The 26,507-nt window shown below is 59.9% G+C and overlaps 2 protein-coding genes across 5 annotated transcripts; one reads left to right on the forward strand and one right to left on the reverse strand.

Moving 5' to 3' along the window:
* On the forward strand, positions 1 to 12,441 carry DGKQ (diacylglycerol kinase theta). 2 transcript variants are annotated; one of them, XM_033106614.1, is made up of 23 exons: positions 1 to 394; positions 2,905 to 2,978; positions 3,604 to 3,703; positions 4,034 to 4,119; positions 4,202 to 4,327; positions 4,629 to 4,773; positions 4,855 to 4,929; positions 5,023 to 5,123; positions 5,205 to 5,443; positions 5,533 to 5,623; positions 5,755 to 5,809; positions 5,932 to 5,993; positions 6,324 to 6,474; positions 6,848 to 6,886; positions 7,408 to 7,523; positions 8,867 to 9,018; positions 9,230 to 9,378; positions 9,504 to 9,682; positions 10,031 to 10,131; positions 10,285 to 10,431; positions 10,532 to 10,643; positions 10,721 to 10,873; positions 11,167 to 12,441. In XM_033106614.1, the coding sequence occupies exons 1-23, from the start codon at positions 109 to 111 to the stop codon at positions 11,266 to 11,268; spliced, it is 2,841 nt and encodes a 946-aa protein (XP_032962505.1). In that variant the 5' UTR covers positions 1 to 108; the 3' UTR covers positions 11,269 to 12,441. The 2 variants fall into 2 exon arrangements, with proteins under 2 accessions (XP_032962505.1, XP_032962504.1); XM_033106613.1 differs by having other exon boundaries at positions 2 to 394; positions 2,905 to 2,984.
* TMEM175 (transmembrane protein 175) lies at positions 11,872 to 26,504 on the reverse strand. 3 transcript variants are annotated; one of them, XM_033106616.1, is made up of 11 exons: positions 26,353 to 26,504; positions 20,200 to 20,360; positions 19,950 to 19,988; positions 18,992 to 19,089; positions 17,223 to 17,274; positions 17,016 to 17,051; positions 16,452 to 16,535; positions 15,925 to 16,038; positions 15,034 to 15,112; positions 14,742 to 14,877; positions 11,872 to 13,450 (listed from the first exon to the last, which is right to left on the reverse strand). In XM_033106616.1, exons 2-11 carry the CDS (start codon positions 20,350 to 20,352, stop codon positions 12,790 to 12,792), a joined length of 1,452 nt encoding a protein of 483 aa, XP_032962507.1. In that variant the 5' UTR covers positions 20,353 to 20,360; positions 26,353 to 26,504; the 3' UTR covers positions 11,872 to 12,789. The 3 variants fall into 3 exon arrangements, with proteins under 3 accessions (XP_032962507.1, XP_032962506.1, XP_032962508.1); XM_033106615.1 differs by having other exon boundaries at positions 15,925 to 16,089; positions 26,353 to 26,503; XM_033106617.1 differs by lacking the exon at positions 16,452 to 16,535 and having other exon boundaries at positions 15,925 to 16,089.
* Between the last annotated feature and the right edge of the window lie 3 nt (positions 26,505 to 26,507).

Consider the following 26,507-nt stretch of genomic DNA (forward strand, 5'->3'; position numbering starts at 1 on the left):
GGAAGCCCGGCTCAGGCGGCGGGGGATAGTTAAGACCACGGATACTCTCGCCTGCTGCGGGGACCCGGCTCTCGTCTGCCGCCGGGGCTCGGGCCCCCCGGGCCGGGGATGGAGGCGGCCGGCGAGCCCGGGACCCGTTCCTGGCTCGGCGGCGGCTCGCCGCTCTGGGGCAGCCCGGCCTCCAGCCCCGATCTGGGGAGCAGAGGCCGCGCGCGGCCGGGGCCGGGGCCCGGGCCAGGGTCCGGGCCGGGGTCAGGGCCAGAGCGGGCGGGCGGCAGGACCCCTGGCTCCGCCGCGCTGGGCCACAGCTTCCGGAAAGTGACGCTCACCAAGCCCACCTTCTGCCACCTCTGCTCCGACTTCATCTGGGGGCTGGCCGGCTTTCTCTGCGACGGTGAGCGCGCGCGACCCCATTGCAGACCGCAGCCCCTGGCCCAGACGGGCGCCTCACCTCTGGCCTCTGCACTCCCAGCAATGGCTTTCCCAGGAGAATCCCTTGCCCCTTGGGGCAGGAGTGTGCGGCTAGAATCTCCCCATGGAGGTGACGAGGGCCGGCTCTGCCAGGGTTTTGGGGGCGTCAGGTGGTCGCGGCCCCTCTCCCAGGTCTGCCTGGGCTTTCTCACCCGGGTGGGGATCCTGTGGGGGACGGACGAAGGAGGGGCAGCGTGAGAGAGGGGGCAGGTGCAGTGACTGGAGAATGAGGTCAGCCCACCCCGAACAGTCGGACTACTCCTCTGGGCTCCTCACCCCCAGAGGCTGGGGCAGCAAAGGGCAGCAGTGTGGCTGGGCAGGACCAGCCTGGCCACTGGCTCCTGTGCTCTGGTGCTGGTCTATTGTTGCCCTGGGTGCACTCTGCTGCCCACAGGGGACGGGTGCTAGCACTGCCCTTACTCAGGCTCTGGGACAGCCCACCTGGGGCCTGCCATCCCAAGCTCAGCGTGCCCCAACAGGGCTCCCACCCAGCTGCCAAGCCGGCCTGGCGGGGCGAGAAGGCCCTCCTTCCTCCAGTGCAAGTGCTTCCAGGGTCCGCCCTCTTCTAATCCTGCTCCCTTTTGCAGGGCAGGTGGGCTGGCCCTGGGGACGAAGCTGCCCAGGATCGTGGAGGGTAGTAGGGTGGAGAGCCCTTGCACTTCTCAGGAAGACAGGCCTTTGGCTCTGGGGGGAGAGGGACAACTCAATCTGTGGTCTGTAGAGGCTCGGCACCTCACACAGGATGCCTCTGTCAGGGTAAATGGCATGGTTGTTCTGACCCCCCAGGGCCGCACCAGGTGGCCTGGCTAGCTGGCATGGAGTGGTTACCTCTGGTTCCTCTGTCATATCGGAATTGTTGCACTGCCTTGCCTAACCCCTGGGAGTGCCAGTAGTCTCACCTAAGCTGGGAGGTGTGCTTGTGTGGGCCGTCGGCTCCAGTCTGAGGCCCTTTGAACAAGTGAGAGGTGCTGAAGGCAGGGCTCCAGGTCTGAAGGGCTCAAGGACCCTCCGCCTAGCTGGACGCAGCAGCTCAGGAAGGAGGCTAGGCTTGGGGGTGATGGGAGGCCTTCACTGGGCATGCAGTATGGCTATTCTCCCCACCTCGTGGAAAACAGGCTGGTAATGTCAGCAAGCAGCAGAGTCTGACAAGGCTGTGGGAAAAAGACTCCCCCCCCCGGCCCCCATCAGGGAGCACCCAGGATGTGTGTTGTGGGGTGATCGGGCCAGAGGAGGAAGCTGGGTGCCGCCTGCCCACAGCTGCTGCCTTCTTCTGTGGTAGAGCTGGGCTGGGTGTCCTGGAGGGGAAGCTGGGGTGGGGGGGCAGTGCTCATTCGTCCTCTGTGTTCCCACTTCACCCATCTGACGCCAGTCTGCTTCTGGAGTTTTCTCTGAACATGGCCTCAGGGCTGCTCTTGCCAGCCCGTGGAGGAGCTTGTCTACCTCGTTCTAGGGACTGTGTGGGATGGGGCTTCCTCGAGACCCCACACGCACAATTTTACCCAAGGCTGTGTTGTAGAGTTGCCCCCCTGCAGCTTGTCCATCCCGACCCACCCCAGTGGGGACCCCCAGGCCCCCTGTCCTCACTGGAGCCACCCCTGTTGCATGTGCCACATGAGGCTGCTCCGGCCGCTCCTTCTCGAGGTCTCCCCACTGCTCTCCATCTTTGGGTCTGTCTCCCAGTTGACCTTTCATCTCGGTGGGCCTCCCCACGACAGTGGACCTCAGGACAGTGCACACGGCCTTGGGGCCTCTGGACTGCCCACTGCTCTGGGCAGGACAGATGCAACCCTCACTGGGCCAGTTGGCCTGCCTGTCTCAGCGGGGTCCTGGCCCATCAGACTGGCTCTGGGTGTCAGCAGGCAGTGGGAGGGGAGATTGGGGTGTATGCAGCTGTGGGGGAGTGGGGGAAGGCATCCGTGGCGAGGCCCTCTGTGGGGATGCGCAGAGATGCCCATCCACTCGCCTGCCCCTCGCAGAGACCTAAAGGAGAGCTGCATGCGGGGGCAGAGGCCCTCTAAGGACACCAGCCATGTCATCCAGGATGGTCAGAGCCAGCAGGCCCCTGCCCTCTCCCTCTGCTCTGGGCTTTCTCGGGACCAGGGGTGCTGTGAGGCAAAGGGTCAGGGTGTCCCCTGGTACTTCTGAAGGGGAGGCGGTCGCTGTGGCCTCCCTCTCTCCCCATGACTGTGGGGGTGGCAGGAACCACTCTCCCTGTCACTCCCACAGTGGGATGGACTGGGGGGGGGCTGCATCTGTGCAGGAATTGTACCCCATCAGCTCTGGCAGAGTGGGCCCACTGGGGTGGGCACTCTGCCCTGGCAGAATGCTGGTGGCCACCATGGCCCTTGGTGGCCTCCTGTCTGCATGCCAATCTTGGGTCTCTTGATTCCAGAGTGGGACAGGGGCCAACTCACGTGGCTCTCCTTCCCACAGTGTGCAACTTCATGTCCCATGAGAAGTGCCTGAAGCACGTGAAGACCCCTTGTCCCAGCGTGGCACCCAGTCTGGTCCGCGTGCGTACAGCGTGTGGGCTGCTACACTGCCGGGAGGGGCCGAGGGGCGGGGACAGGCTGGTGGCCGGCCTGCGGCTGGCTTGGGAGGGAGTGTTCCTTCGTGCCCAGCTGGGTCCTGGGAGCTGAGCTGGGCATCCCTGCCTGTGAGCCCCTCCCAGAGCAGCAGGGGGGCCTCACTTCCTGCTGGTTCTCACCTGTTTCCTCCGGGATCCCCAGCACTGTCCCTGCTGCTTATTGGTGGGCCCCCTGCATCTGTGCTTCATCTGGGTTGTCCCAAATGTACCACAGGGGAACAGACCTGGGGGAAGTGGTCAGTGCCTGGGCTTCTTGGGCAGTGCATCTGGGGCAGGCCTGGGGAAGGACCAGCAGGGGTGTCGGGGCAGAAGCGGCTGCCTGAGATCATGTAGGGGGCGGGGCAGTGTGGGTCCTGCACAGAGTCGGGGGTACCCGTGTGGGGCAGTCCCAGCACAGTGAGTAGTGCTCAGGAGGATTTGGGGGGACTGCAGCTGTCAGGCAGGTGGTGAGTGCTCCCTGGGTTGTGGAGGACTAGATGGGCACCAGGATTGGGGGTGGGGGCGCGGGCGGTGGGCCCCGGGCTGAGGTGCCCTACTCCCGCCAGGTACCTGTAGCCCATTGCTTTGGACCCCGGGGGCTCTACAAGCGCAAGTTCTGCGCCGTGTGCCGCAAGGGCCTGGAGGCACCCGCGCTCCGCTGTGAAGGTACCACCCACCCATGGTCCCAGTCTCTGCTGCACAGAGTGGCCCAGCCGTGCGCGGCTAGGCTGCTGGTGAGGGGTGGTGGGCGGGAGGGTTTTGGATTCTAGAGCTGCCTGGGCAGGGCGGCTGGTGCAGGGGTGCTGGCTGCGTGTTGACGTGGGCCGGGCAGGGAGAAATGCGGAGAGTTAGGGGGCTGTCCTCGCCTCACGTTGGGCACAGGAAGGTTAAAGACAGCGAGGCGAGGGCGGAACTCAGGCCGGGCATCTCTGCCGGCGCGAAGGGGGCGGGGGCCATGGGTGCGGCAAGAGGCCCCTAACCCTGACCGCCCCCCAGTGTGTGAGCTGCACGTTCACCCCGACTGTGTGCCCTTCGCCTGCAGCGACTGCCGCCAGTGCCACCAGGACGGGCACCGGGACCACGTGAGTGAGCAGGAGCCTGAGGCTGGGGAGGGGAGAGGGGCCCGAGGGGGCCGGGTCGAGCCTGCTGACGGCCCCTTCACAGGACACGCATCACCACCACTGGCGGGAGGGGAACCTGCCTTCCAGCGCGCGCTGCGAGGTCTGCAGGAAGGCGTGCGGCTCCTCAGATGTGCTCGCTGGCCTGCGCTGCGAGTGGTGCGGCATCCAGGTGGGGCGGGGCGGGGTCTTGGGGGCGGAAGGCGGGGTCTTGGGGGCGGAGGGCGGGGTGGGTGGAGGGCCTGGGGGCGGGGCCTCGGGGGCGTCTCCTTTCTGTCAGAGCCGTTCTGTATCCTGCTCTTTCGGGGTATGGATCCCCATTGTACAGAAGAGAGTCGGGGCTCCCTCTGGTTGGGGGGGTTGCGCAGTCTAGGCCGCGTGGGAGCCGTCAGTCCTGCGTGGGCCCGGCAGAGTCACGGAGGGCCGGCCCTGTCCCGCCCAAAGGCCCCAGGCTCAAGGCCTTACTCCCCCAGGCCCACTCAGTCTGCTGCGCGGCGCTCGCCCCCGAGTGCACTTTTGGGCGCCTGCGCACCATGATCCTGCCCCCCGCTTGCGTGCGCCTGTTGTCCCGCAACTTCAGCAAGATGCACTGCTTCCGCATCTCTGAGAGTGAGCCAGGTAAGTGCAGGGTGGGGGACCCAGAAGGGGCGCCGGGGTGGGGGCCAGGCCCGGAGTGAGGCTCGCTGTGCCCTACTACAGGCGAAGGGGACGAGAGCGTGGACGGAAGCGCCCCCGCCACCGGCCCTGCCAAAGACGTGCTTGCGTCCGAATCCGGTATGTGCCTCTTAGCCCTGGCCGGTCCCCCACCTCACCCCCACCCCGCCCTCCCCCCTGCCCTGGATTAACACCCACCTCACTCTGGTCCAGGCAAGCAGACCCTGAAGATCTTTGATGGCAGCGACGCTGTGCAGCGAAATCACTTTCGTGTCATCAGCGTCCCGCGCCTGGCCAGGAGCGAGGAGGTGCTGGTACGATGGAGCACGCACGGGGTGGGGACAGGGCGCACCCAGCACGGCCCACATCCATCCGCACCTGGCCCCATCCCGCAGGAGGCCGCACTGCGGGCCTTCTACATCACGGAGGACCCCCGAGACTTCGAGCTGCAGGCGCTCCCCTCAACTGTACAGACTGGTGACCCGGGGGGCCAGGGAAAGGCACGGAGTGGTGGGACTTTGGAGGAGGAGGGCAGCCGGGGCCCCGGCGCCCGAGAGGCCAGTCCTGAGGCCTGGACCATCCGAGCTCTGCCCCGACCGGAGGAGGTCCTGAAGATCTACCCTGCCTGGCTCAAGTGAGACACAGGCCCCAGCATAGGGTCTGCCTGCAGGGTCAGGAGGGGTGGGGCTGTGTGGCCCGAGCTCCTGAGCTTGTCCCCTGCAGGGTGGGTGTGGCCTACGTGTCCCTCCGTGTGACCCCACAGAGCACTGCGCGGACTGTGGTCCTGGAGGTGCTCCCACTGCTCGGTCGCCAGGTGTGTACTGGGCCTGCCGTGGTCCTGGACAGCCCAGGGGGCCAGGCCGCCGTCCCGGCCCTGGTGTGGATGCCCCACGTGGGAGGTGGGCGCTGGTTCCAGCCTCATAACCCCAACTCTGCCCCCCACAGGCCGAGGGTCCTGAGAGCTTCCAGCTGGTGGAGGTGCTCATGGGCAGCAGGCAAGGTGAGTGGGCGGCACGCAGGATGCCCTGAGCTGTCTGCCCCTGGGCGCCCTGCGTCTCAGGCAGCTATCTGCAGAGGTGGGCACGGTGCCTGGTGCTCACGGCAGCCCCTCTCACCCCGCAGTCCAGCGGACAGTACTGGCCGAGGAGGAGCTTTTGCTCGACCGGCTCCAAGACATCCGGAAGGTCAGTGTGTGTGGACACTGCCCCCGAGGGGCTGCTGGCCTCTGCGTCATAGAGGGTCCCCATGTCCCCTTGGTGGGTAGTTGACCCTCCTGGCCGGCACTGCCTCCCCATCTGGGCCCTGGCTGGTCTGTTCGCTTCATAATAGGTCTCCTGTTACTGGAAGGTTGGGATTTGAGCACAGGCCCCCTGAGCTCCCTGTGTCTTCCATCCTCCAGCTGGTGTAGTTCAGCCTGGGATTTTCCCAAGGTCCCTTTCCGGATACAAGTGGAGGGGCCTGGCACTGGGGTGCTCCCCCCTGCTGTGCTCAGCGCCACCCCTCCCCTTCCACAGACATCCCTGCGGCAGATGAGTCAGACGCGCTTCTACGTGGCTGAGAGCAGGGCTGTGGTCCCACGCGTCTCTCTGTTTGTTGGTGGCCTGCCTCCTGGTCTGTCTCCCCAGGAGTATGGCAACCTCCTGGAGGAGGCTGTGGCCACCAAAGGTGTGACCACCTGTGCTGGCCTGGGGCTACTGGCTGCTGGCTACCAGGGTGGGGCAGGAGTCCTGCGAGCAGGCTGTGGGGCTGCTGGGCGAGGCCAGGTCCTCCTGCCACTTCCTACCACGGTCGCAGCCTTTGTCCAGCTGGTTCCCCACCCAGTGGGTCTCTCCTCACCTCTGGGGCCCAGACTGGGACACCGCCTCTGACGGGCTTCTGAGCCTCCTGCTGTGCCTGGAGTCGGGGCTTGGGCACTCCTGGGGTGGCTGCCCCTGCCGGGTGGTGTGAAGAAGCCCCTGTGAAGAGCGAAGTGCCCAGGGGGCAGGGCCCTCTGCACTGCGCCTTCCTGCTCCTCCCCTGACCGTATCCTGTCTTGCAGCTGGCCTGGTGTCCCTCAGCCACATCTACTCCTCGCAAGGTGAGCTGCCCCCATGGCCGGTCGGGTTTGGTCAAAGGTCACTCACTAGAGTTCGATGGAAGAGCCTGCCCTTCTTGCTTCCGAGTTAAATGTCACCTGTTTAGATTTGACCTTTCTCTCAGGGAACCACACGTGAGGGAAATGTGGTTTTGTTTCCTGCTCACAGCTGTAATGCTTTGGCTAAAACATGACTGAGGCACAGAGAGTGTTGCCCGTTGCCCCCGGGTTCACATCCGTGTCACAGAAAACTTGAGATGAACCTGGAAGTGGGAAGCAGCACCATGGGCCACGTCCCTTCTGTGGGTCCCTGGGGCTCAGCAGGCCAGGGAGCGAGGGTGCGCCCAGCTGCTCCCATCCTGCCTCCTGGTGGCCTTGCTCACGTCCACTCACCATGTCTTATGTCTGAGTCCAGCCATCCTTGAAGGCTCCCCCAGGGGTGGGGGTCCCAGACTGTGAGAACACCTTTAGACAGGCTGACCTGAAGCTGGCCACCGCCTGAACTCACGGCCCACCTGCCACAGGTGCTGTGGTGCTGGACGTGGCCTGCTTTGCAGAGGCTGAGCGGCTGTACATGCTAGTCAGGGACACGGCTGTGCATGGCCGGCCACTGACCGCCCTGGTGCTCCCGGATGTGCTGGTGAGTGGTCACTGGGGTCTAGGGAGAGGTGGCTTCCATGGCTGGTTTGTTGAACAAGTGAGGGGCCTGCACGGAGGCTGACAGGCAGGGAACCATCCGGACTTCCTGCCAGGCCCTCACCTTCTCTGAGGTCACTGGGCCTGGCTCCAGTCCCCTTACCCAGCAGGCCTCTGGCCAGTAGGTGGCACTGCCTGATCGCCATGGACACAGCTCGGGTCAGGGCATGAGCCCTGGAGCCAGTTCTTTGCTCTGTGCCTTCCCAGCAGTCTCTGGTCCTCAGCCCTGCAGGCCCCCAAGGGTTCCCCCCAGGTGTCCATGGCTGCTCTGTCCCTGACCCCTGACCCTGTCCAGGGGAAGCAGAATTACAGAATGAGTGCAGGGGCTGTGACTGGGTGGACACCTGCAGGTCCCAGCTGCCCCTTCCCCACCCTGAGCTGGCTGAGGACAGAGTGGCCAACCAGGGGACATAGTCCTGCAGGTCAGGGTCCTGTCAACCGGCCCTGTAGGCAGAGCCAGGCAGGCGAGGCCAACACGCCCTGTCTCATTCTTGGCAGCTGCCTGCCTTGGGGTGAGCAAGTAGGTAGTACCTGCAGGTAGCTCTACCCAGTAGGTCAGTCACTCCAAGTGTGGCCTTGGCCTTGTGCCATGGCCAGTGTGTCTGAGCCTGGCCTGTATGTCTCCTGTCAACCAGCACCCCAATCATGGGGACCTCAGCCCCCCTTCCTTGTCATTGTAGGGACCCCCATATTCACCATTGTGGGCACCCTTGTCCTCGTCTTTATCATTGTAGGGACCCTAGCACCTCCATCCTCACCTGTAGGGACCCAGTCCCCCCGTCCTCACCATTGTGGGGACCCAAGCCCCCTACCCAGTCTCCTGGGCACTGTGTTTTGGAAGTTGGGGGGATGGGCTTTGTCCTGAGCCTGAGGGAAAGTGTGTAGCAGCCATGTGGGTAGCCGGGGGCCCTGGCAGCTGCGTCCTCCCAGGCTGTGCACAGGTGGCCCCCCGAGATGCAGATGGGGTCCCACATGGGCTTCCAGCCTGGGCTTGTGGCCTCACCGGTCAGTGGTATGTGGTGTCAGGATGTGTGTCAGGGTGAGGCTCGGCCTGTGTACTCAGCTGCAGGCTGGCCAGCCTCACATTGGCCCCACTGGCCAGTGGCCTCTGGGTGCCCCCTCTGCCTGGGGGTGCCCCCATTGGTCAGTGGTGAGCCAGGGATGGCCATGTGGGCCCCCTGGGCCTCGTGTACCTTCCTTGGGAGGGGGCTGCCCCAGGTAGGCTCAGTCGGGAGCCAGTATGGTGGGGGAGATACCTGCCCTAACTCAGCCCCCCCCATCTGGCAGCACACCAAGCTGCCCCCAGACTGCCGCCCCCTCCTCGTGTTTGTGAACCCGAAGAGTGGAGGCCTCAAGGGCCGTGACCTACTCTGCAGTTTCCGGAAGCTGCTAAACCCTCACCAGGTCTTTGAGCTGACCAACGGGGGGCCTCTTCCTGGGTGAGTCTGCTGGGAACCCCACTGCCTGCCAGGCCCTGGGAGGGGCCGATGGGAACAGGTTGGGTTCGGTGACAGAACCCTCAAGGCTTGTCTTGCCTGGGGGATGAACTGCAGTCCCATTCTGCAGCCAGGTCTCAACTACCGCCCCGCTCACTGCATACCTGGGTGGCTGAGGCTGGTGGCAGGACAGCTCCTGTCTCCCTATCACCAGGTTCCACGTGTTCTCCCAGGTGCCCTGCTTCCGGGTGTTGGTGTGTGGTGGGGACGGCACCGTGGGCTGGGTGCTGGCCGCCCTGGAGGAGATGCGGTACCATCTGGCCTGCCCGGAGCCTTCTGTGGCCATCCTGCCCCTGGGCACAGGTGGGCTGAGCCAGCGAGTTGGGAGACGGGGCCTTGAGCTTTATACCTTCCTGCCCCAAGTTTCATTTGAGGCCTCGGGTGGAGGGATAAGGGTGGAGAATCAGCCTGCGCCTCACCTGTCCCAGGAAATGACCTTGGCCGGGTCCTACGCTGGGGGGCAGGCTACAGTGGCGAGGACCCACTCTCCGTGCTGGTGTCAGTGGACGAGGCTGACGCTGTGCTCATGGACCGCTGGACCATCCTGCTGGATGGTCACGAGGCCAGCAGTGCGGAGAATGGCCTGGCCGACATGGAGCCCCCTAAGGTACCGGTGTGCCGGGGTGAGGGTGTGGCAGCAGTGGGTCTTCTGCAGGTGACCCTACCACATGCGTCCAGGGACTTCTCCTTGTCCCAGCCACACCCTGGCGCAGGTGACACTACCACCCCATTTATGGTCGGCCAGGTGACATGCATGCCCAGGGCTGGCTGGCCAAGCCTCGCCTACACCATGTGCCATGCTGCCTTCTCCTGGGCGCTGGCAGTCAGTGGACAGGGCAGCTCTGACAACAGCGGTGGAGTGGGGTTGGAGACGAGGAGGCTGGACCCAGCTCGGGGCAGTGGCAGCAGCTGGTGGGGGCTGACGGGGCCACGGGAGAATCCCTTTTGTCCCCAGATAGTACAGATGAGCAACTACTGTGGGATTGGCATCGACGCAGAGCTAAGCCTGGACTTCCACCAGGCGCGAGAAGAGGAGCCCGGCAAGTTTACGAGCAGGTGCCCGAGGATCAAGTCGCTGGGGACTGCCCTGGGCAGAGCAGGGGCTGCCCCCTGGTGACGGCGCTTCCTGGGGACTCGCCAGCAGGAACCGGAGGGCTGCCTTAGGCACGGCGAGGGCCCCACCTCGTGACAGGTGTCCCCCTTGTGCAGGTTCCACAACAAGGGTGTGTACGTGCGGGTCGGGCTGCAGAAGATGAGCCACTCCCGCAGCCTACACAAGGAGCTCCGGCTGCAGGTCGGGCAGCAGGAGGTGGAGCTGCCCAGCATCGAGGGCCTCATCTTCATCAACATCCCCAGGTGCGGGGCGGGGGCTCCCGGGGCCAAGCCTGGCCTCGGCGGGACCCTGGGTCCTGTGCAGCCTGCAGGCTTAGCTGTGCACCCCTCCCTCTTGGTACAGCTGGGGGTCGGGCGCGGACCTGTGGGGTTCCGACAGTGACTCGCGCTTTGAGAAGCCACGAATGGACGACGGGCTGCTGGAGGTGGTGGGGGTGACGGGCGTCATGCACATGGTGAGTGTGGGTGGGCCTGGAGGGCCGTCCACGTGGCCTGGCTGCCTGCTGAGCCCAGCCCACCCTCTCCCCACCAGGGCCAGGTCCAGGGGGGGCTGCGCTCCGGCATCCGCATTGCCCAAGGCTCCTACTTCCGCGTCACCCTTCTCAAGCCCACACCTGTGCAGGTCGACGGTGAGCCCTGGGTCCAGGCTCCCGGGCACATGATCATCTCGGCCGCAAGCCCGAAGGTGAGTCGTGAGGAGAGTCCGGTGGGTCCTGCTGCGGCCGGGTCTTCCCCGACCCTGATGGCTCATGGGGCCCAGGTGAGGCTGTCTGGTACCGAGCAGCTGCCTCTCGATGGAGATGAGCCACCCTGGGCCTCAGAGGGTGAGTGCCGGGCAGTGGCAGGCTTGAGCACCTGCCCCACAAGCTGCAATCACATGGCCCCTGCTCCTTCTCCCTCTGTAAAATGGGCTGAGATGGCACTGGGGACTCTGGCCTATGGTGACCAAGCCCTCTGACCTTTCCTGTCCCGGGACAGGTCCACATGCTCAGGAAGACCAAGCAGAAGCCCAAGAAAGCCGGGACCCCCAAGGATACACGAGCAGATGGGGTGCCTGCCCCTGAGGGGGACCCCAAGTAGAGGACGGCCCGGAATAGGGTGTGCCCACCCTGCAGCAGCGGCTGGCAGTGGATGGACTTGCCTGAGGACCCATCTCGGGGCACTCCTCCCCACACCACTACCTTTGCACCAGTGACAGGGTGGGCGGGGGCTCTGGCGAGCCAATCCCCTTGCTCCCAGGTCACCATCATGGAGGACAGGCATGCTTCCTTTTGTACCACAGCCACCTGAGCCCTTCAAGCTGGTAGCACCAGACCTCATTGGTGCCCCTTGGGCAGTCCCCCGGGATGTGTGTACAGAGCAGCTGGCTCCATGGGCCCTGGGTACCCAGCACATGTGGGGCGCCCACCATCAGCTCCTCTGGTCTCACGTCACCACGGAGGACTAGGTGTGGGCACCTGCTGTTTGCTTTCTCTCCTGGCTTTGTCACCGGGAGTGACAGGGCTGCACTACAGAGGGCCCTGAGGCCAGTGGGCTTAGCCACCATCTGGAAGATGGAGTATAGTGCCCAGGAGGCAGCTGGAGGGGGTGGGGCACAGCGTGCCTGGAAGGGACCAGAAGCAAACCCCTGCAAGCCTAGCCTGCAGGCCCAAAGGGCGTCCAGTAGAGTGAGGTGTGCAGGAGCCGGCTTTCATCACCGAGCTTTAATCACCAAGGCCAACGACTGACACTGCAGCCCCCAGGCCTACTCAGCAGACAGGACTTCGTAGTCTCAGTGCTTTCCCACAGGGACACCTGGTGATGGGGGACGTGGCTGCTGGGCAGGCCACCCCACGCCTTGTCTCAGACCCCAGGTGGACCCTGAGCAAACATTCAGTGTACCTGGGGAATCTGGGCCCCACCCTACCATCCGTCCCCTTGCTGCTGGTGCCGTCTGGTGGGGCTGGGTCCCTGGTACCCTGGCGGCCTTTGCCCTCAGCCGCAGCCCACCCAGCTGTGCCCCCAAGCTTCTGCCAAAATCACACTGACAACTGCACTGACAGCCTTTGGCGGTCATGTGCCTCCTCGTGCCTGTCCCATGATGTAATTAGTCTCTGCTTTGCAGTCCCTGCTGGTGACGGGTCTGCAGGACTTACTGTAAACTGTGCCTAGGGGGAAGCTGTCCTGTGCCCAGGTGGGGCCGTGGGCCTGCAGTGTCCTCTTCTGTAGCCACACCTCCTGAACCCTGCGTAACTTATATCTTCAACAAATGCAGCCTGGGCGTCGCTGTCCATGTCTCGCTCCTTTGTGCATAAGGCCAATACGTGGGGGAGGGGATTTGCAGCCCAGCATCCCCCAGGGAGCTGTGCGGGTGGGGAGGGTGGGCAGGTGGGCTTGGCTGGCTCCCAGGAGGGGCTGCGCTGCTTGTTGTGGCTCCCAGGAACAAGGCTGAGGACTCCTGCTGGGCCTCAGCAATCCCTGGAACCCCTGGACTGCTCGAGTGTGGCGCAGGAGAGGGGCCGTGCAGTGGCACAAAGCTGAGTCCCTGTGGGTCTGTGAAAGTGCAGCGAACAGTCTCCCCAAAGGGCGGCCACCCAGTGATCCTGCACTCAGGCTGGGGCGCTAGCAGGGTGCAGGGAGCAGCGGGGCCCGCTCGGCAGCATCCTGGGGGTAGGGGGCCGGCCTCGCCAGGCCCGGCAGTGCCCGCAGCACACGCAGGGCCAGGCGCACCAGCAGGCGTAGCAGCAGGAAGATGAAGGGCACGGCGACTTGCGTGAGATGGAAGATGGCTGCGCTGAAGCGACTCAGGAAGCAGGTGCAGGCGAAGGCCAGCAGGCTGGCGCAGGGATACAGAGCGAGCTTGGCCAGCATGAAGGCGTGCTCCTCGCCCCCGAAGCGCGCTGACGGCTGCAGCGTGTCGGGGCCGTGGAGCAGCGCCGCGGTCCACATCGCGAGCTGGAAGACGCTGGCAAAGAAGATGATGGCACAGCTGATGCGCACGCTCTCCAGCTCGTCGCGGGGCTGCCGGGCGAGGGCCGAGGTCTGCTGGTAGGCCAGCGGGAGGCCGCCCACGAAGGCCAGCGACAGTGTGTTCAGCAGCCCCATGGACTGCGTGGCCTTGCGCACGTGCAGGAAGAGTGAGTGGTGGGCAAACCAGAGCAGCCCCACCGTGGCGAAGGAGCCGAAGTACGCCAGGAAGCGCGGCCCGGTCTCGCTCAGCGCCAACAGCAGGCTGCCGTGGAAACGCTCCTTCACCTCCTTGGAATCCGGGACGTTGTGCTCACTGAGGGTGTGAACAGAGAGCACCTGCAGCAGCCTCCGTGGGGCGCAGGTCTGACCAGGCTCACCTGATTCCAGGTGAGCCTTGCAGGCAGGGCACACTACGCTTACACGATCCTGGGTCTGCACACACACTCGGTGCACTAAACAGCCACGCGCCATACCTCTCAGTTCAAGTTCAACTGCACCCTCACTTCCTTTGCTAACTGGTAGCTCTACCCACCGGACGCCATAGCCGGGTGCTTGTGAGGTCCGTGCACCCTGCAGCCGCGTGTCCATTTGGGGGGTGACCCGCAGGCCTGGGGGTCTGCCTCTGCAGATCTCAGATTCCTGGGCCTTGGTACTGACTATTCGGGGCATGCTCAGGCTGGTCGAGGCCCCTTCCTGGAGGTCGTGGGGCTACTGCCCTGCAACCCACAGCCCGGGGCTCAGGGTGGCAACTCTTCTGCAGGGAGGGTGGGGGGAGGGGGATGGGGCCTGAGACACTGTCCCCATGTGACACAGCACATGTATTGGGGGGGGGCCGGAACCTCGAGGACTTGAAGGTGGGAGCAGGAGCCAGCCTAGGGGTGCTGCCTGGGGGCCCCATCCAGGTCCTCAGTTGCCAGCAGGGCAGGTGGCCATGCCTCTGGGTGGAGGGTGGAGGGTGGGTGGAAGAACGTCCCCTCCCCAGGCCCCCAACCACAGCTGCTCTGTGCTCACACCAGTCACTGAAGGGACCCAAGCTAGCATGGCCCTGGCTGCAGGTGGTAGCAAAGGGAGATCATTCCGGAAGCTTAGGTCTAGGCCTCAGAGATCTGTACCCATGGATCCTTGCTCCTGATTTTTAAAATTCAAATTACAGTAGGAAAGAGCTACCAGGAGAGAATAAGGAGAATCAAGACTACACTGTCAGACATAGAACCTAAAATCAGAGTTTCTAACTGACATATTTAACGAAATAAGAATGTACTGAGATACGACCAAGGAACAGGAGACTGAAAAGGGAGGGAAACTTGAAAAGCAGCAGATAAAATGCTTAGAAGTGAAAACATGACGACCGAGATTAGACCTGTGGCAGCCTGAAGGGGTGGATCGGGAGAGTGGAGGGCAACAGTACAGGGAGAAATGGGGCGGGAGGAGGCCCGCCTGCCCACTGGTCTGTGCACTCTGCCGGCGCCCCCTGCCCCTGAGGTGCTGAGGTGGGGCTGCTGGCACAGGACGCCCTGCACGCTGGGAGCGCTGCCCCAGGTGGGTTCCTTCTCTGGGAGAGGGTGGTGCCAGGAGGCTGGGATGGCCTGAGCGTGGCCTCTTACCAGATGTCCAAAATGAGGAGTGTGGCCACGATGGCATAGACCCCGTCGCTGAAGGCCTCCACCCGCTCCTTGCTAAGAGGCTCCTGCAGGTCGAAAGTGAAGACCTCCACGCTGTGGGCTGGGGGCTCCTGGGGGCCTGTGCACATGGCAGGAAGGAGGAGCTGGCCAAGCCCTTGGGGCTGTGGGGCCCGCATGGACATCACTGCCCTCTTCCCCACGGGGCTGGGAGCATGCAGGCCAGGGGAGGGGACCCCACAGGGACGCGTGCCGTCGCGGGTGTTTGGGCACCCACCCACGAGCCTTTGTCGGCACCAGCTGGCGGCCTTGTTCACGTAGGGGAGAAAAATGACCGTTGCCATCAGCAGGTACGACTGCACAAGACACATGACACGTCAGGGGCAGAACCAAGAGTCCCCCCAGCGCTCCGCTCCTGAGGGTACCATGAGCAACGGAGACACAGCAGTTACACCTCATCAAGTGAACACCTTTGTGCTTTGAAGAACATGACCGCGGAGAGGTCAGACTGCTCAGTGGGCGAAAATGCCTGCCAGGCACGTGTGTGATGAGGATCTAGTACCCGGAATAGGGTTACACAGCCAACTGAAAACGGGGAGAGGCCCTGAGCAGACATTTCTCAAAAGAGTCATGATGGCCAAGAAGCTGTGAGATGCTCATGTCACTAACCACCTAGGAGAGGCACCAAAACCACAGGGGGACGCCCCTCACACCCAGGACGATGGCCACTCAAAGGAGCAGAGAGACACACGTGCAGGCGGGACGCGGGAAAGGGAGCCCTGTGCTGTCGGCGGGAACGCAAAGCACTGGCCGCTGTGGGACCATGTGGGGCCCTCAGAAGCTAAACACAGACCTTCCTGTGACCCCGCAATCCACTTCTGGGCATACACTTGGGAGTGCAAGAGGGTCTCGAAGAGAGATTTGCACACCCGTGTTCACAACTGCACTGCTCACTACAGAGAAAGTGTGGGAGCCGCCCGAGTGTCCGCGAGCGGATGGTGGGAAGCAAAGGGGGTGCATCCATGCAGTGGGATATTACTGGGTAATGAAAAGGAAGGAGGTACCGACACGCCACAGCACATGTAAACCTTGAAAGTGTCCCGCGGGTGACAAACCAGATACCCGCCGACACACAGGGCTCCTCTGGGCGCCTCCCAACCCCACTCACCGCAGGGTAGAAGAACAGGGAGAAGCCGGCGGCTGCGAAGCACAGCGCTGGGCCCCGGAGCACGATGTACAGGACGTGCCGCCGACAAAGGGCACGGTGGGTGGAGCGCGCGATCTGGGGGTTCAGGAGGTGGGGGAAGTGGAACGCGTACACCACAATCAGCGCCTGTGGGAGAACAGAGCCTAGGGCGCAGCACTTGGGGGGGGCGTGCTGAGGCTCACAGCAGCGCCTTCTCGGGGTGCGGGGGGGACAGGAGCCCTGCTCTGCTCCTGGGCAGAGTGGGTGGGTCTCAGCTTCACCCCACCCCGCCAAGAACCCGGGTGGCCCCGCTGCACCCCCTCGGCAACGGGCACCGAGGCCTGGGTACCCAGCCTCTCCAGGTTCTCTGCTGCGGCCCGCGACCGGCGCTCCACGAAGAGCTCCCTCTGCACGGCCCTCCCAGCAGCCACCAAGCCACATCCCACCCGAGCTCCGGTGCCCCGGAGGACACATATGTGGGGAGGGGAGGGCAGGCCCGGGCATCCCACCTGCACGGCCCCAATGGTGATCACACACAGGCAGAACAAGAGGATGCCCAGGGGCACCTCGGGGAAGGTCACCATTAAGGAAAACTGCAGCCAAGAAAAGACAAAGCAGGGTGTGCAGGCTTAACGGTCTCAGGTGGGGCCGGGCGGCCGGGGCCCTGGGGTCTCCTCCCATGAGAGCAATTCCCTCAGATGCTTTAAGCCTTGAAAGCTGTCACCAGATTCCTAGAAGTCCCCAGGCCCGAATGCTGTGGTGGGCGGCCCTGTGCGCTCAGCCTCGGCTCCCACAGAGTTCCGGGATTGGGGCTCCATGCTGGGGCTGGGCCCGCACTGGCCCTGGGAGGCCCCTTCCTCCACCCAGCTTGCAGCCCCAGGCAGACAGGTCTGCCAGCCCCCCGAACCTCCTCTCCTCCTCCCAAGTGCGAGTCCGGGCCCTGGACCACCCATGGGTCTGAGCCTCTGAGGAGGGAGCAGCTTGGGTTTGGGGGCCCCTCCCCAGAACCTAGCAGAATGCGGGCCGGACCCCAGGGGCTGCTCAGTGAGGCCTAGGAAATCGCCAGTACTCACCGTGAACGGGAGAAAGGTGATGGTCATCATGCAGGCCTGGGAGGCAGGAGTGGGGCAGGCAGGTCAGTCCAGGCTGGCCGGGCCCCACCCCCGCCCGCCCAGAGGCTGCACAGGACACCACCCGAGCCGAGTGCTTCCTTTCACTCCTCCACGGAGGGCGGGGTTACACATGGAATCATTTCCGAAGAAGCAAAAGGAAAAACTCACCAGGTTGAGCAACGCAAGTGTGTCATCTATTTTCCCAACAACCTGGAACAATCTACAGGGTTTAAGGGAAAGAGAAGACACGCCATCAATAAACTATGGCCCTAATAGCATCAAACACATCTTCCAGTATTTTCTCTTTAAAACACCGTTAAAATATGTCCTTTAAACCGAATTTAAAATACTATGCAGCGTATGAAGGTTGGAAAGTGCTGGAAACATAAAGAAAATGTAAGTCTCAGGGAAACTGCCATGCTAACGTGTCCACATGTCCCCTTGTCACTTACAGCCGCTGCCCTGAACAGAGAACCAGTCCACTAACACATGGAAGCGCTTGGTAGCTGTGAGGCAGGCCGACCCTGCTCCCGCAGCCGTAGCCACGGAGGGGGGCCTGTGTGGAGCCCCCGGGAAGACACACCCTCAGGGGTCACTGGATGGCCTTTCCAGTGCTCTGGGACGTCCCCTGGCTGCCCAGGAGACCAGAAACCCTGTGACGGACAAGCTCCAACCTACAATGAATCTGTTCTTCAGGCCTGTGTCCAAAGACCATTTTTAAAAGAGATCCTTTCAGGAAGGATCCATACACTAAACCGGTTGGAATAGTCTATTCGGCAGAGATGGTTCTAGGTCCTGCAGGAAGGCACGACCGAAAACTGAGCAGAGCTCACTGGTCAGTTCAGGACCTAGAAACAAAAACCCTGTTCTGAGGGCCCACCCTCCTCACCCAGCCCCTCCAGGGCCCCCCCAGGGCGCTGATGCCTCTGAGGACATGGCCTTCTCCTGGACGGCTCAGCAGGCCTCAGTGCCCCCACCTGGGTGGTCTGCGTCCAGCCAGGGGCCAACGGTGGCCTCGGCAGTGCACTCTGCCAAAGTCAGAGGAAGGGGCCACGTCCCCTACAGATGCCAGCCCCGCCACGAGGGCCCTGGGGGCCCCAAAAGCCGCAGGGTGTGTCCTCTGTGAACCAGCAGACAAACCAGGTGCTCCGTGGGCCTGTCCTTGCTGCTGGTAACGGGAGCCTGGCCATCAGCAGGATGGGACAGGGGTGGCTGTGACCCACCCGGCTCTGCAGACAAGGGAGGTGGAGAAAAGTTGTCCCTGGGCCTGTCCCCACCAGGAACAGTCACTGTGCTGAAAACGCTGAGACACTTTTAATGCAAGTACCAGCAGAAGCCCCTGGGTTTTCCTGAGCACCCAGCATCGCCCGCCAGAGAGCATCTCCTTTTCAAGACACCCCACATCCATCCCCACTCTATGCCTGGGTGCCCCATTTGGGGGCTCAGGGGTCCCTTGAAGCTCTGCGGCCGTTTCTCTCAGATCCTAAGGACGCTTTTCCTCCTTCACAGGAAGCTTGGGTCCTGGAGCCTCATCGTCGTGGCCAGGGTCCTGGGACTGACGGGGGCCGGGCACGCCATGACTGGTACAGGGCGCAGAGGGCCAGTCCCTGGTAGGGGCTGTCAGCTCACAGCCCTCCCAGAGCCCTCCCTATGCCGTCGTGAGGTGGCTGCCCTGGCCAGACCTGCAAACATGTCGCCCCCTTTCACTGCCCCTGGAGCGGTCAGCCCTGCTGTTGCCATGCGCAGAGGAGGAAGCAGAGGCTTGGAGCGAGCACTTGGGTGATGGGCGGGGAGGGGCTCAGCCTGGAAGAGAGGGGCTGCTCGACACCCCGACACCCTGAGCGGGGTCTTGTCGTTCGCTGTGGTGCTGACACCAGCCAGGTGGGCTGCACCCACTGGCTCACGCAGTGAGGGGAAGCCCCGGCCAGACCCCGTACCTCGTGTGTGCTGCCCAGGCCACGGTCACGATGAGAAACGTCATCAGGTAGACAGCAATCCTGGTTGCTAGAAGTTTCTGTATGTTTTTGTCAAATTGCTGGAACAGAGAAAAGCGTCACCATCACACAGCTGTACTCCAAGGTGTCCGGTGGCCCCCAGTGGGGACAGGGCTTTACTGAGACCAGCGGAGTCCCTCTGTTGGGGGCTCCAGAACAGAGGAATCGGCACTGGGCCCTCAGTTGCCATGCTGGGCGCCGGCTGTTCACGCCAGGTTCCCCTTGCATTCCTACTGAATTCCCAGCAAAACCCTACGAGAAGCACTGTTACCTTTCCAGACGCAAAAGCTAACTCTGAGCAGCCCTACAGCCCCCACTGACAGCCGGGCTCCGTGTGCTGGTAGGGACCGGACCACCGCAGTGCGCGGGCTTGGCAGGCCCGGTACGGCCACCCACGCCTCAGCCTCGAGGACACCCCTCTACACGCAAGGAGGCCCTGGGGACTTTCAAATGACTTCTGAAATCATGTCCAGCTCTGTTGCTATTTAACTTACAAACAGAAATATTCCAAGTTGGCTGTCAATGGAAACTGCTCCAGAACACCGTTCTCACTCACCTCCGTGACAAAAACCACCCGTGTCCCTGTGCGTCCAGAGGGCCCAGGTGTGGCATCTCCCTGGAGGCCGTCAGCTGCGGGCCCACTGATCAGACAGGCGGGCCGCCTGCTGCTCCCTGAGCACCCGCTGCGAGGGACGCTCCAGGGCCGGCGGAATCCGCACACCAGGACCCGACCCGGGCAGGCTCTTGCACCTGCCTTGGCTCCCGAGGACTCTGCCTCTGTTCGCAGGCCGGGCTGGGGTCTGAGTGCTGTCCCTCCCGTCCCGGCGCCTTGAGTAGAGCCCAGATTTGGGCTCGAGGACCCTGAGCCTGACCCCAGACATTGCAGACTGTGCTCAAGTACCTGCTCCGGGGAGATCTCCGTGTGGGTCACCGGCAGGATCTGCGAGAACAAAGAGAAAAGGGGCTGAGGCCACTTCCTGGGCTGGGTGGGCACTAACTGCTTCTCCAACGCCACTCCCCCCACCCCCACAGCTGCCTGAGGGGCTGGGGAGCCCAGGATGCCGCTGAGAAGGGTCAGGGTCTGCTGGGAGGGTGTGGCTGGGGTCCGTGGGGGCCGGGCAGGGTGGGCGGTGCTGCACGGCCCCACGGACCATCACGGTGGCGATGATGGACAGCAGTGCGTCGCTGAAGTTGAGCATGCGATGCGAGTGCTGAGTCCTGTCGGCATCGTCCTCGTTCCTCGTGGCCCTGGGGGCGTCTCCCTGCATGTCCAGGGCTGGCTCGGGGGTCCGGGGCCTGGACATGGTAGGGCCTGAGAAGAAGCACAGTTCTGAGCATGCCGGGGTACTCCCAGGGGCTGCCCCTGCTGGCTTCAGGGGTGACATAGGGTGGGAAGAGTCCCTGCCACTCGGTCCAGCCTCCACGAAGAGCACCAGGTCACTGCTGAGCGCCGTGACCTAGGAGATGTGCTCTGTGCCGCAGCTCCCCTCTAGAAACAGGAGAAGGCACATAGGACATACGGCGGGTGCTCTACACCTGTGTCACCAGGGAAGGGGCCCAAAACCCTTGTCCAACACCAGACACTGTGCTGTCAGACGCTTTCATCCTAAACATGGGATGTCCTATAGGACCGAGTGCCAGAGGCCTTGTGGGGCCAGACCCAGCCTCCCCGATCCTTCCATCGCTGCATCTCAGCTGTGCAGGGCGAGTGGCCGTCCATTTCTCTGAAGGGGGCTGCACTGCCTCTGCACTCTTTGGGGAAATCAAGCCCTGGGTAGGAAGGCAGCTGCCATCCCGGCCGTTCACCTGCCCGCACCACAGGAGGGTGCTGCCAAACGGGGTCCTGGATGTCAGCCCACCCGGGAAGCCGGGCCACCTGGGGCCAAGGCACACAGCCAGAAAATGCCCCAAACACAGAGCTCCCTGCACATCTGAGTATCAGAGGTGGGTCTGTGAAGACAGGTGAGAGGCCACTAAGGGTGGCTCTGGCGCCTCTTGGGAAGACTCCAGCTATGACGGGAGCCCCGGCTGCACAGGGCAGTCCCCCCACTGCAGGGCCCTAGGCTGCCCCAGGAACTGTGGATGTATACTGAAGCAAGTGAGTGACCACCAGAGTGTCCATTCGGATAGCTGGGCACCATCATGGAGGTGCTGTGGGCAGTGGACACAGCACGTCAAGGACAGGCTAGAGGTAGGGGCTGGGTTCCCAGCAAACGCTGTTGGAGGACGAGGTTGTCTGACAGGGCGTGGGGAGAGCAGGATGCTGTCCGTGAGGGGCAGGCACCTGAGAGGAGCAGCAGGGTCCAGACTGCAGCATGACCAGGGCTCTCAGACGAGAGGGCGGGGGGGGTTCGTCAGGACGGTGGTACCAGGGGCAGACCTCCCGAGGTGAAGGAAGCTCGGAAGGGACAGGGTGCCCTGCGTTCCCCCTGCAGAGGACACTGCTGACACTGCAAAGCAGCAGGAACTGGGACAGGGAGGCGGGTCACTGAGATGCAGCAGCTGCCACCCAGAGTGCCAACCCTCACCATGACGATACAGAGCAGACAGACAGCACCCAAAACCAGTCACGGAGGGTTATCGGCCATTTCTGAACAGGAAGAACACAGTGCGAATAAACCTGTAAGGGATTGGAGTCACCAGCAACCAGGGGTGCAGTGAAGACGAGACGCCACTCAGGTCTGCAAGTCAGCGGTTAAGAGGCAGGGTGTAGGGACACGAGCTGGGCAGGAAGGGGTGCCCCTTTCGCTCGGAGCCAAGGGAACAGTCATATGCCGCAGTGCGCATGCCCACAAGGCGTCAGCCCCGGGGGAGGTGTGGTTGCTCCTCTTAATGATAAAAACATTCAACAAACTAGGAACAGAACTTCCTCACGCTGATAAAGGGAATCTACTATAAAACCCCACAGCTAACGCCATACTTAATGGCAAAGACTGAAAACTTCCCCCTAAGATCAGGGATAAGAGAAGGGTGTCCGCTCTAACCAATGCTATTCGACACTGTACTGGAGATTCTAGCCAGCGCAATTAGGCAGGAAAATGCGACAGAAGGCATAAAGACTAGAAAAGAAGAAGTAAAACTATCTCTCTTTGTAAATACATGATTTTGTTTATGGAATATCCTCAGGAATCCACACAAGAAAACTGTTAGAACTAACACATGAGTTCAGCAAGGTTGCAGGAAATAAGATCACTACACAAAAATCAAATGCATTTATATACACTGGAAATAATCAATCTGAGAATAAATTTAAGAAAACAATTACATTTATAATAACATCAATACTTAGAACAAATTTAACAAAGGTAGTACAAAGCTTTGTTGAAAGAGATTAATTAAAGACCTAAATAAATGGAAAGACCCTCTGTTCATGGACTGGAAGACTCAGTATTGTTAAGATGTCAATACTTCACAAATTGATCGATGGATTTAATGTAATCCCTATCAAAATTCCAAATTTAGATAGTGTTGGATTCAATTTGCCAAAAAATATTTAAAAATTTTTTTGTATCTATGTCTGAGGAATATTAGCCATTAGTTTTCTTTTTGTGTAACATCTGTCAAATTTGCTAGCAGAGTAACACTGTCCTTATAGAGTGTGCTGGGAAATCAATTTTAAGTGTCTGTCTAGAATTGGTATAACTGTCTCCTTATGTTTGGTGGAATTCCCAGTGAAGACATCTAGATCTGGAACTTCCTTTGAGGAAATGTTTTTAACAACAAATTCAATGCTTTAGTAGACACAGACCTATTTAGGTTATCTATTGCTTCTCGAGTGAGCTTTGTAGTGTTTTTCAAGGAATTTGTTCCTTCAGTCTCTCAGTTGTTGAATTTATTGGCATAGTTACTTGTGGTCTCTGATTATCCTTTTAGCTATGATGTCATCATTCTTATTTATGATATTGTTAATTTGTCTTGTCTTTGCTTGTTCAATTTGGCCAGAAATTTCTCTATTTTATTGATCTTCTCCAAGAATCAGCTTTTGGTTTTTCTCTTATTGTTTTTGTGCTGTTTCATTGCTTTCCACTGTGATATTTGTCATTGCTAATACTATTATGTTGAGCAAGTATTAATAATTTACACTTATTATTTTATTATAAATTACATTTTTGTACTTCCTTTGGATTTCATTTGCTCTTTTCCCTACTTTTTTTTTTTTACTTAAAACAATGAAAATTTATTCTCTCAATTTTCTACTTTTTTTTAAAAGATTGTATTGGGGAAGGGGTACAGGATTTTATTGGGGAACTGTGTGTACTTCCAGGACTTTTTTCCAAGTCAAGTTGTTGTCCTTTCAATCTTATTTGTGGAGGGCGCAGGTCAGCTCCAGGTCCAGTTGCCATTGCTAGTTGCAGGGGGCACAGCCACCATCCCTTGCGGAAGTCGAACCGGCAAGCTTGTGGTTGAGAGGACACGCTCCAACCAACTGAGCCATCTGGCCATCTGGGAGCTCAGCATCAGCTCAGCTGAAGGTGCCGTGTTCAATCTTAGTTGCAGGGGGTGGAGCCCACCATCCATGGAGGAGTTGAACCGGCAACCTTGTGGTCGAGAGCCCAATGGCCCATGTGGGAATCGAACTGGCAGCCTTTGGAGTTAGGAGCACGGAGCTCCAACCGCCTGAGCCACCGGGCCGGTCCCTCAATTTCCTACTTTTTTAAGATGAATGCTGAAGCTACTGATTTGAGATCTATCGTGTTTTAGCCATATTCCACAAATTTTGAAATGTTGCATTTTTATTTTCACTCAAACTTCTTTCTGATTTCCCTTTGATTTCTCCTTTGACCCACAGGTGATGGATCAAAAGTGAGTCATTCAGTTTCCAAATATTTGGATGATTTTCCAGGTACCTGTTGATTTCTAACGTCCTATCCTTGTGGTCAGGGAACTTATTTGTTTCATATCCCATAACATGATCCATCTTGGTAACTGTTGTTTACACTTGAAAATGTGTCCTCTGCTGTTATTGTGTAGAATGTTCTATAGATGTCTTTAGGTCAAGTTGATTGATGGTGATTTCTGGGTACTTGTTCTATCATTTACTTAGACAGGAGTATTGAAACCTCCAACTGCAACTGTGGGGTCTCTATCTCTCCTGGCAGTTCCATTAGTTTTGTGTCATACATTTTAAAGCTTTATTACTGGGTGCGGGACTGCTTAGGATACTTATGACTTTTTGATGAATTTAACCCTTCATCACTATGCAATGATCCTCTCTTAATTTCTGGTAATATTCTTTGCTATGAAATCTACTACAGAGGTACACATTTGGGGATGAAGACCATAAATTCAGTTTCAGGCATGTATGTATGAGGTGAGATATCTCAGAACAAATGTCTAAGAGTTCAGGAGAGAAATGTGGCCTGGAGATACCGATTTGGGTCAAGATGGTGTAACTAGGGCATCTAGGGCAGTGCCAGTATATAGAGGTGCTCCATAAATACTTATGACATAAAAAGTCTGAGTAGATTCTGGCTTCCAAAGTAATTACACTACTTAGAAAGCGCCACCCAATCCTAGGTCACATGAGGATAAATTCATGGCCTCCAAATTCAAATGAACCCTCAAACTTTATCATGCTTTCTAGGTGAGTTTTCCACAAAACTATTACCGATTTTCCCACACTGTTTAAACCTTAGCTTTCTCATCTCCGTTCTCTTTTTCAGTAGGTGTTTTCTTTTCCTTACTCACAATGAAAATAGGAGCCATTAGAGAATTCTTTCACTTTCATTCCCATAAACACAAGAAGTTACCTGCAACTACAACCCATCTTCCTTTCCTCCTTTCACAGTGAAAAGTTTTCCTACGTCCAAAGTAAAGGACGCCTCCCCCATGCTCTGCAGGTCATTGCCTCCTATCTTCGAGGGGACCTCACCCCATTACTCCCCCTTCTCCTATACCAGCAAACCTCTCTCTACTGCCTCCCTTCCATCAACTTCATGCTGCTCAAGACTCTTACAACATCTCAATACCACATCATCAATCTAGCTCCCACACTTCCTTCTCCACAGCCAAACTTCTTGCATTATCACCACCTCTTTATTTCTCCTTCCGCGTATGGTGACGCCCGGCTTCCATGCCACCACTGCAACGCAACTGTTCTTGGCCAGATCACCGACAGTCTCCTTGTTGCTACATCCAAGGCTCATCTCATTCCTCTTCCATTGGACTATTAAGTAGACACTTTGCCTTTCTGTCCCTGGAAACATCCTCTTTCCTTGGCTCCGTGACACAATGCTCCCTTGGTTTCCTCCCTGCTCCTTCTCTACATGCTGGTCTACTGTCCGAAGGCTCTAAGCCTTTTCTGTAACCACGCTGTTCTCATTGGTGCTCTTTGGCTGTTAGAGTCAAGTGCCGTCTACATGCTGAGGACATTGATATCTGTCTCCAGCCAGTACTCCATCCTGAGCTCCCCATCCTTGTACTCCATCTACCGAACAAATGCACTAGTTGGAAAAGCCATATGACTTGTGTGGAATTCTAGCCTATCACCAGTTGACCTTGGCCAAGTAACAACACTGTTGTTTTCTCATCAAAAAAAGGGGTGGGGGATTAAGCAGACTGTGTCTTCTTCTCCAAGATACTCAAAGGTCATTAAAATGAACCACTACATAGAAGGATGTCGTAAGCAATAAAGCACTGTATAAACTAAACTCCTGTTATTCTAAAGATGGTAACACATGTAGCTATCTGTCTGGAAAGAGATTTTTAATAGCTTGGAATTCTGGGAAGGTTAAGATGGCGATGGAGGCTTTTGGACTCATTTTTCAGTTTGCAAATAAACAGGCCACGGATGCAGCCTCAAACGCCCACATGGACAAGGGAGGTAACAAAAATGAGCCAAGCCGGTCAGGGGAGTGACTGTATTACTTGAGGGGACAGCTCCAGGTGATTGGTGACACACGGGATTCTGGGTCCAATCTTGTCTACAGAAGCTAGCTGGAAAACTGGATTTTTAAAATTTAAGTCTCCGTCTTTTAGTGACAACCAGTTCTTTAAAATTAACACCTACGTGGGCCCCTCACCAAACCGACAAGCCAGACACGTTCACGGTGCTACCGATCTTACTAAATGTCGCAGGGAATTTCGGTCACCGAGGCAAAACTAAACCTTCCTCGAGGGCTGTGACCCCGCGCGCTCCTCGCGCCCCAGGGCGGAGGCGCTGCCCGCGGGCCCGCCAACCGCCGCGCACAGGGCAGGCTCCGCCCGGGCAACCGCGGCGCTTATTTACTCGGGACACCCTGACAAGCAGTCTCCGCAGACACGACCGCCGAGGTCGGCAGGAGCTGGGCCAGGAGCCGCACTACCTGGGCGGAAGTCGCCGCGGACACTCTTCGGCGCGTCGGGGCTCGGATCAGCCGGCAGCCGGGAGCCGGGAGCGCGGAGCTCGGCGGCCGGAAGTCCTCCGGGCGGCGAGCGCGACCAGGGCTCTGCGCACGCGCAGCCGCCCGGCGCGGCGGAA

Source organism: Rhinolophus ferrumequinum, chromosome 5 (assembly GCF_004115265.2).
Source record: "Rhinolophus ferrumequinum isolate MPI-CBG mRhiFer1 chromosome 5, mRhiFer1_v1.p, whole genome shotgun sequence".
Lineage (NCBI taxonomy): Eukaryota > Metazoa > Chordata > Mammalia > Chiroptera > Rhinolophidae > Rhinolophus > Rhinolophus ferrumequinum.

What these genes read in the sequence shown, in the direction of transcription:
- DGKQ (XM_033106613.1), top strand. Translation starts at nt 109, where the DNA reads ATGGAGGCGGCCGGCGAGCCCGGGACCCGTTCCTGGCTCGGCGGCGGC. An exon ending in GGCCGGCTTTCTCTGCGACG is followed by an intron (nt 395 to 2,904) that starts GTGAGCGCGCGC and finishes TCCTTCCCACAG; the next exon opens with TGTGCAACTTCATGTCCCAT. An exon ending in TGACGGGCGTCATGCACATG is followed by an intron (nt 10,644 to 10,720) that starts GTGAGTGTGGGT and finishes TCTCCCCACCAG; the next exon opens with GGCCAGGTCCAGGGGGGGCT.
- TMEM175 (XM_033106615.1), bottom strand. Translation starts at nt 20,352, where the DNA reads ATGTCCAGGCCCCGGACCCCCGAGCCAGCCCTGGACATGCAGGGAGAC. An exon ending in CACTTGCGTTGCTCAACCTG is followed by an intron (nt 17,052 to 17,222) that starts GTGAGTTTTTCC and finishes CCTGCCTCCCAG; the next exon opens with GCCTGCATGATGACCATCAC. An exon ending in TCACCATTGGGGCCGTGCAG is followed by an intron (nt 16,090 to 16,451) that starts GTGGGATGCCCG and finishes GTTCTCCCACAG; the next exon opens with GCGCTGATTGTGGTGTACGC.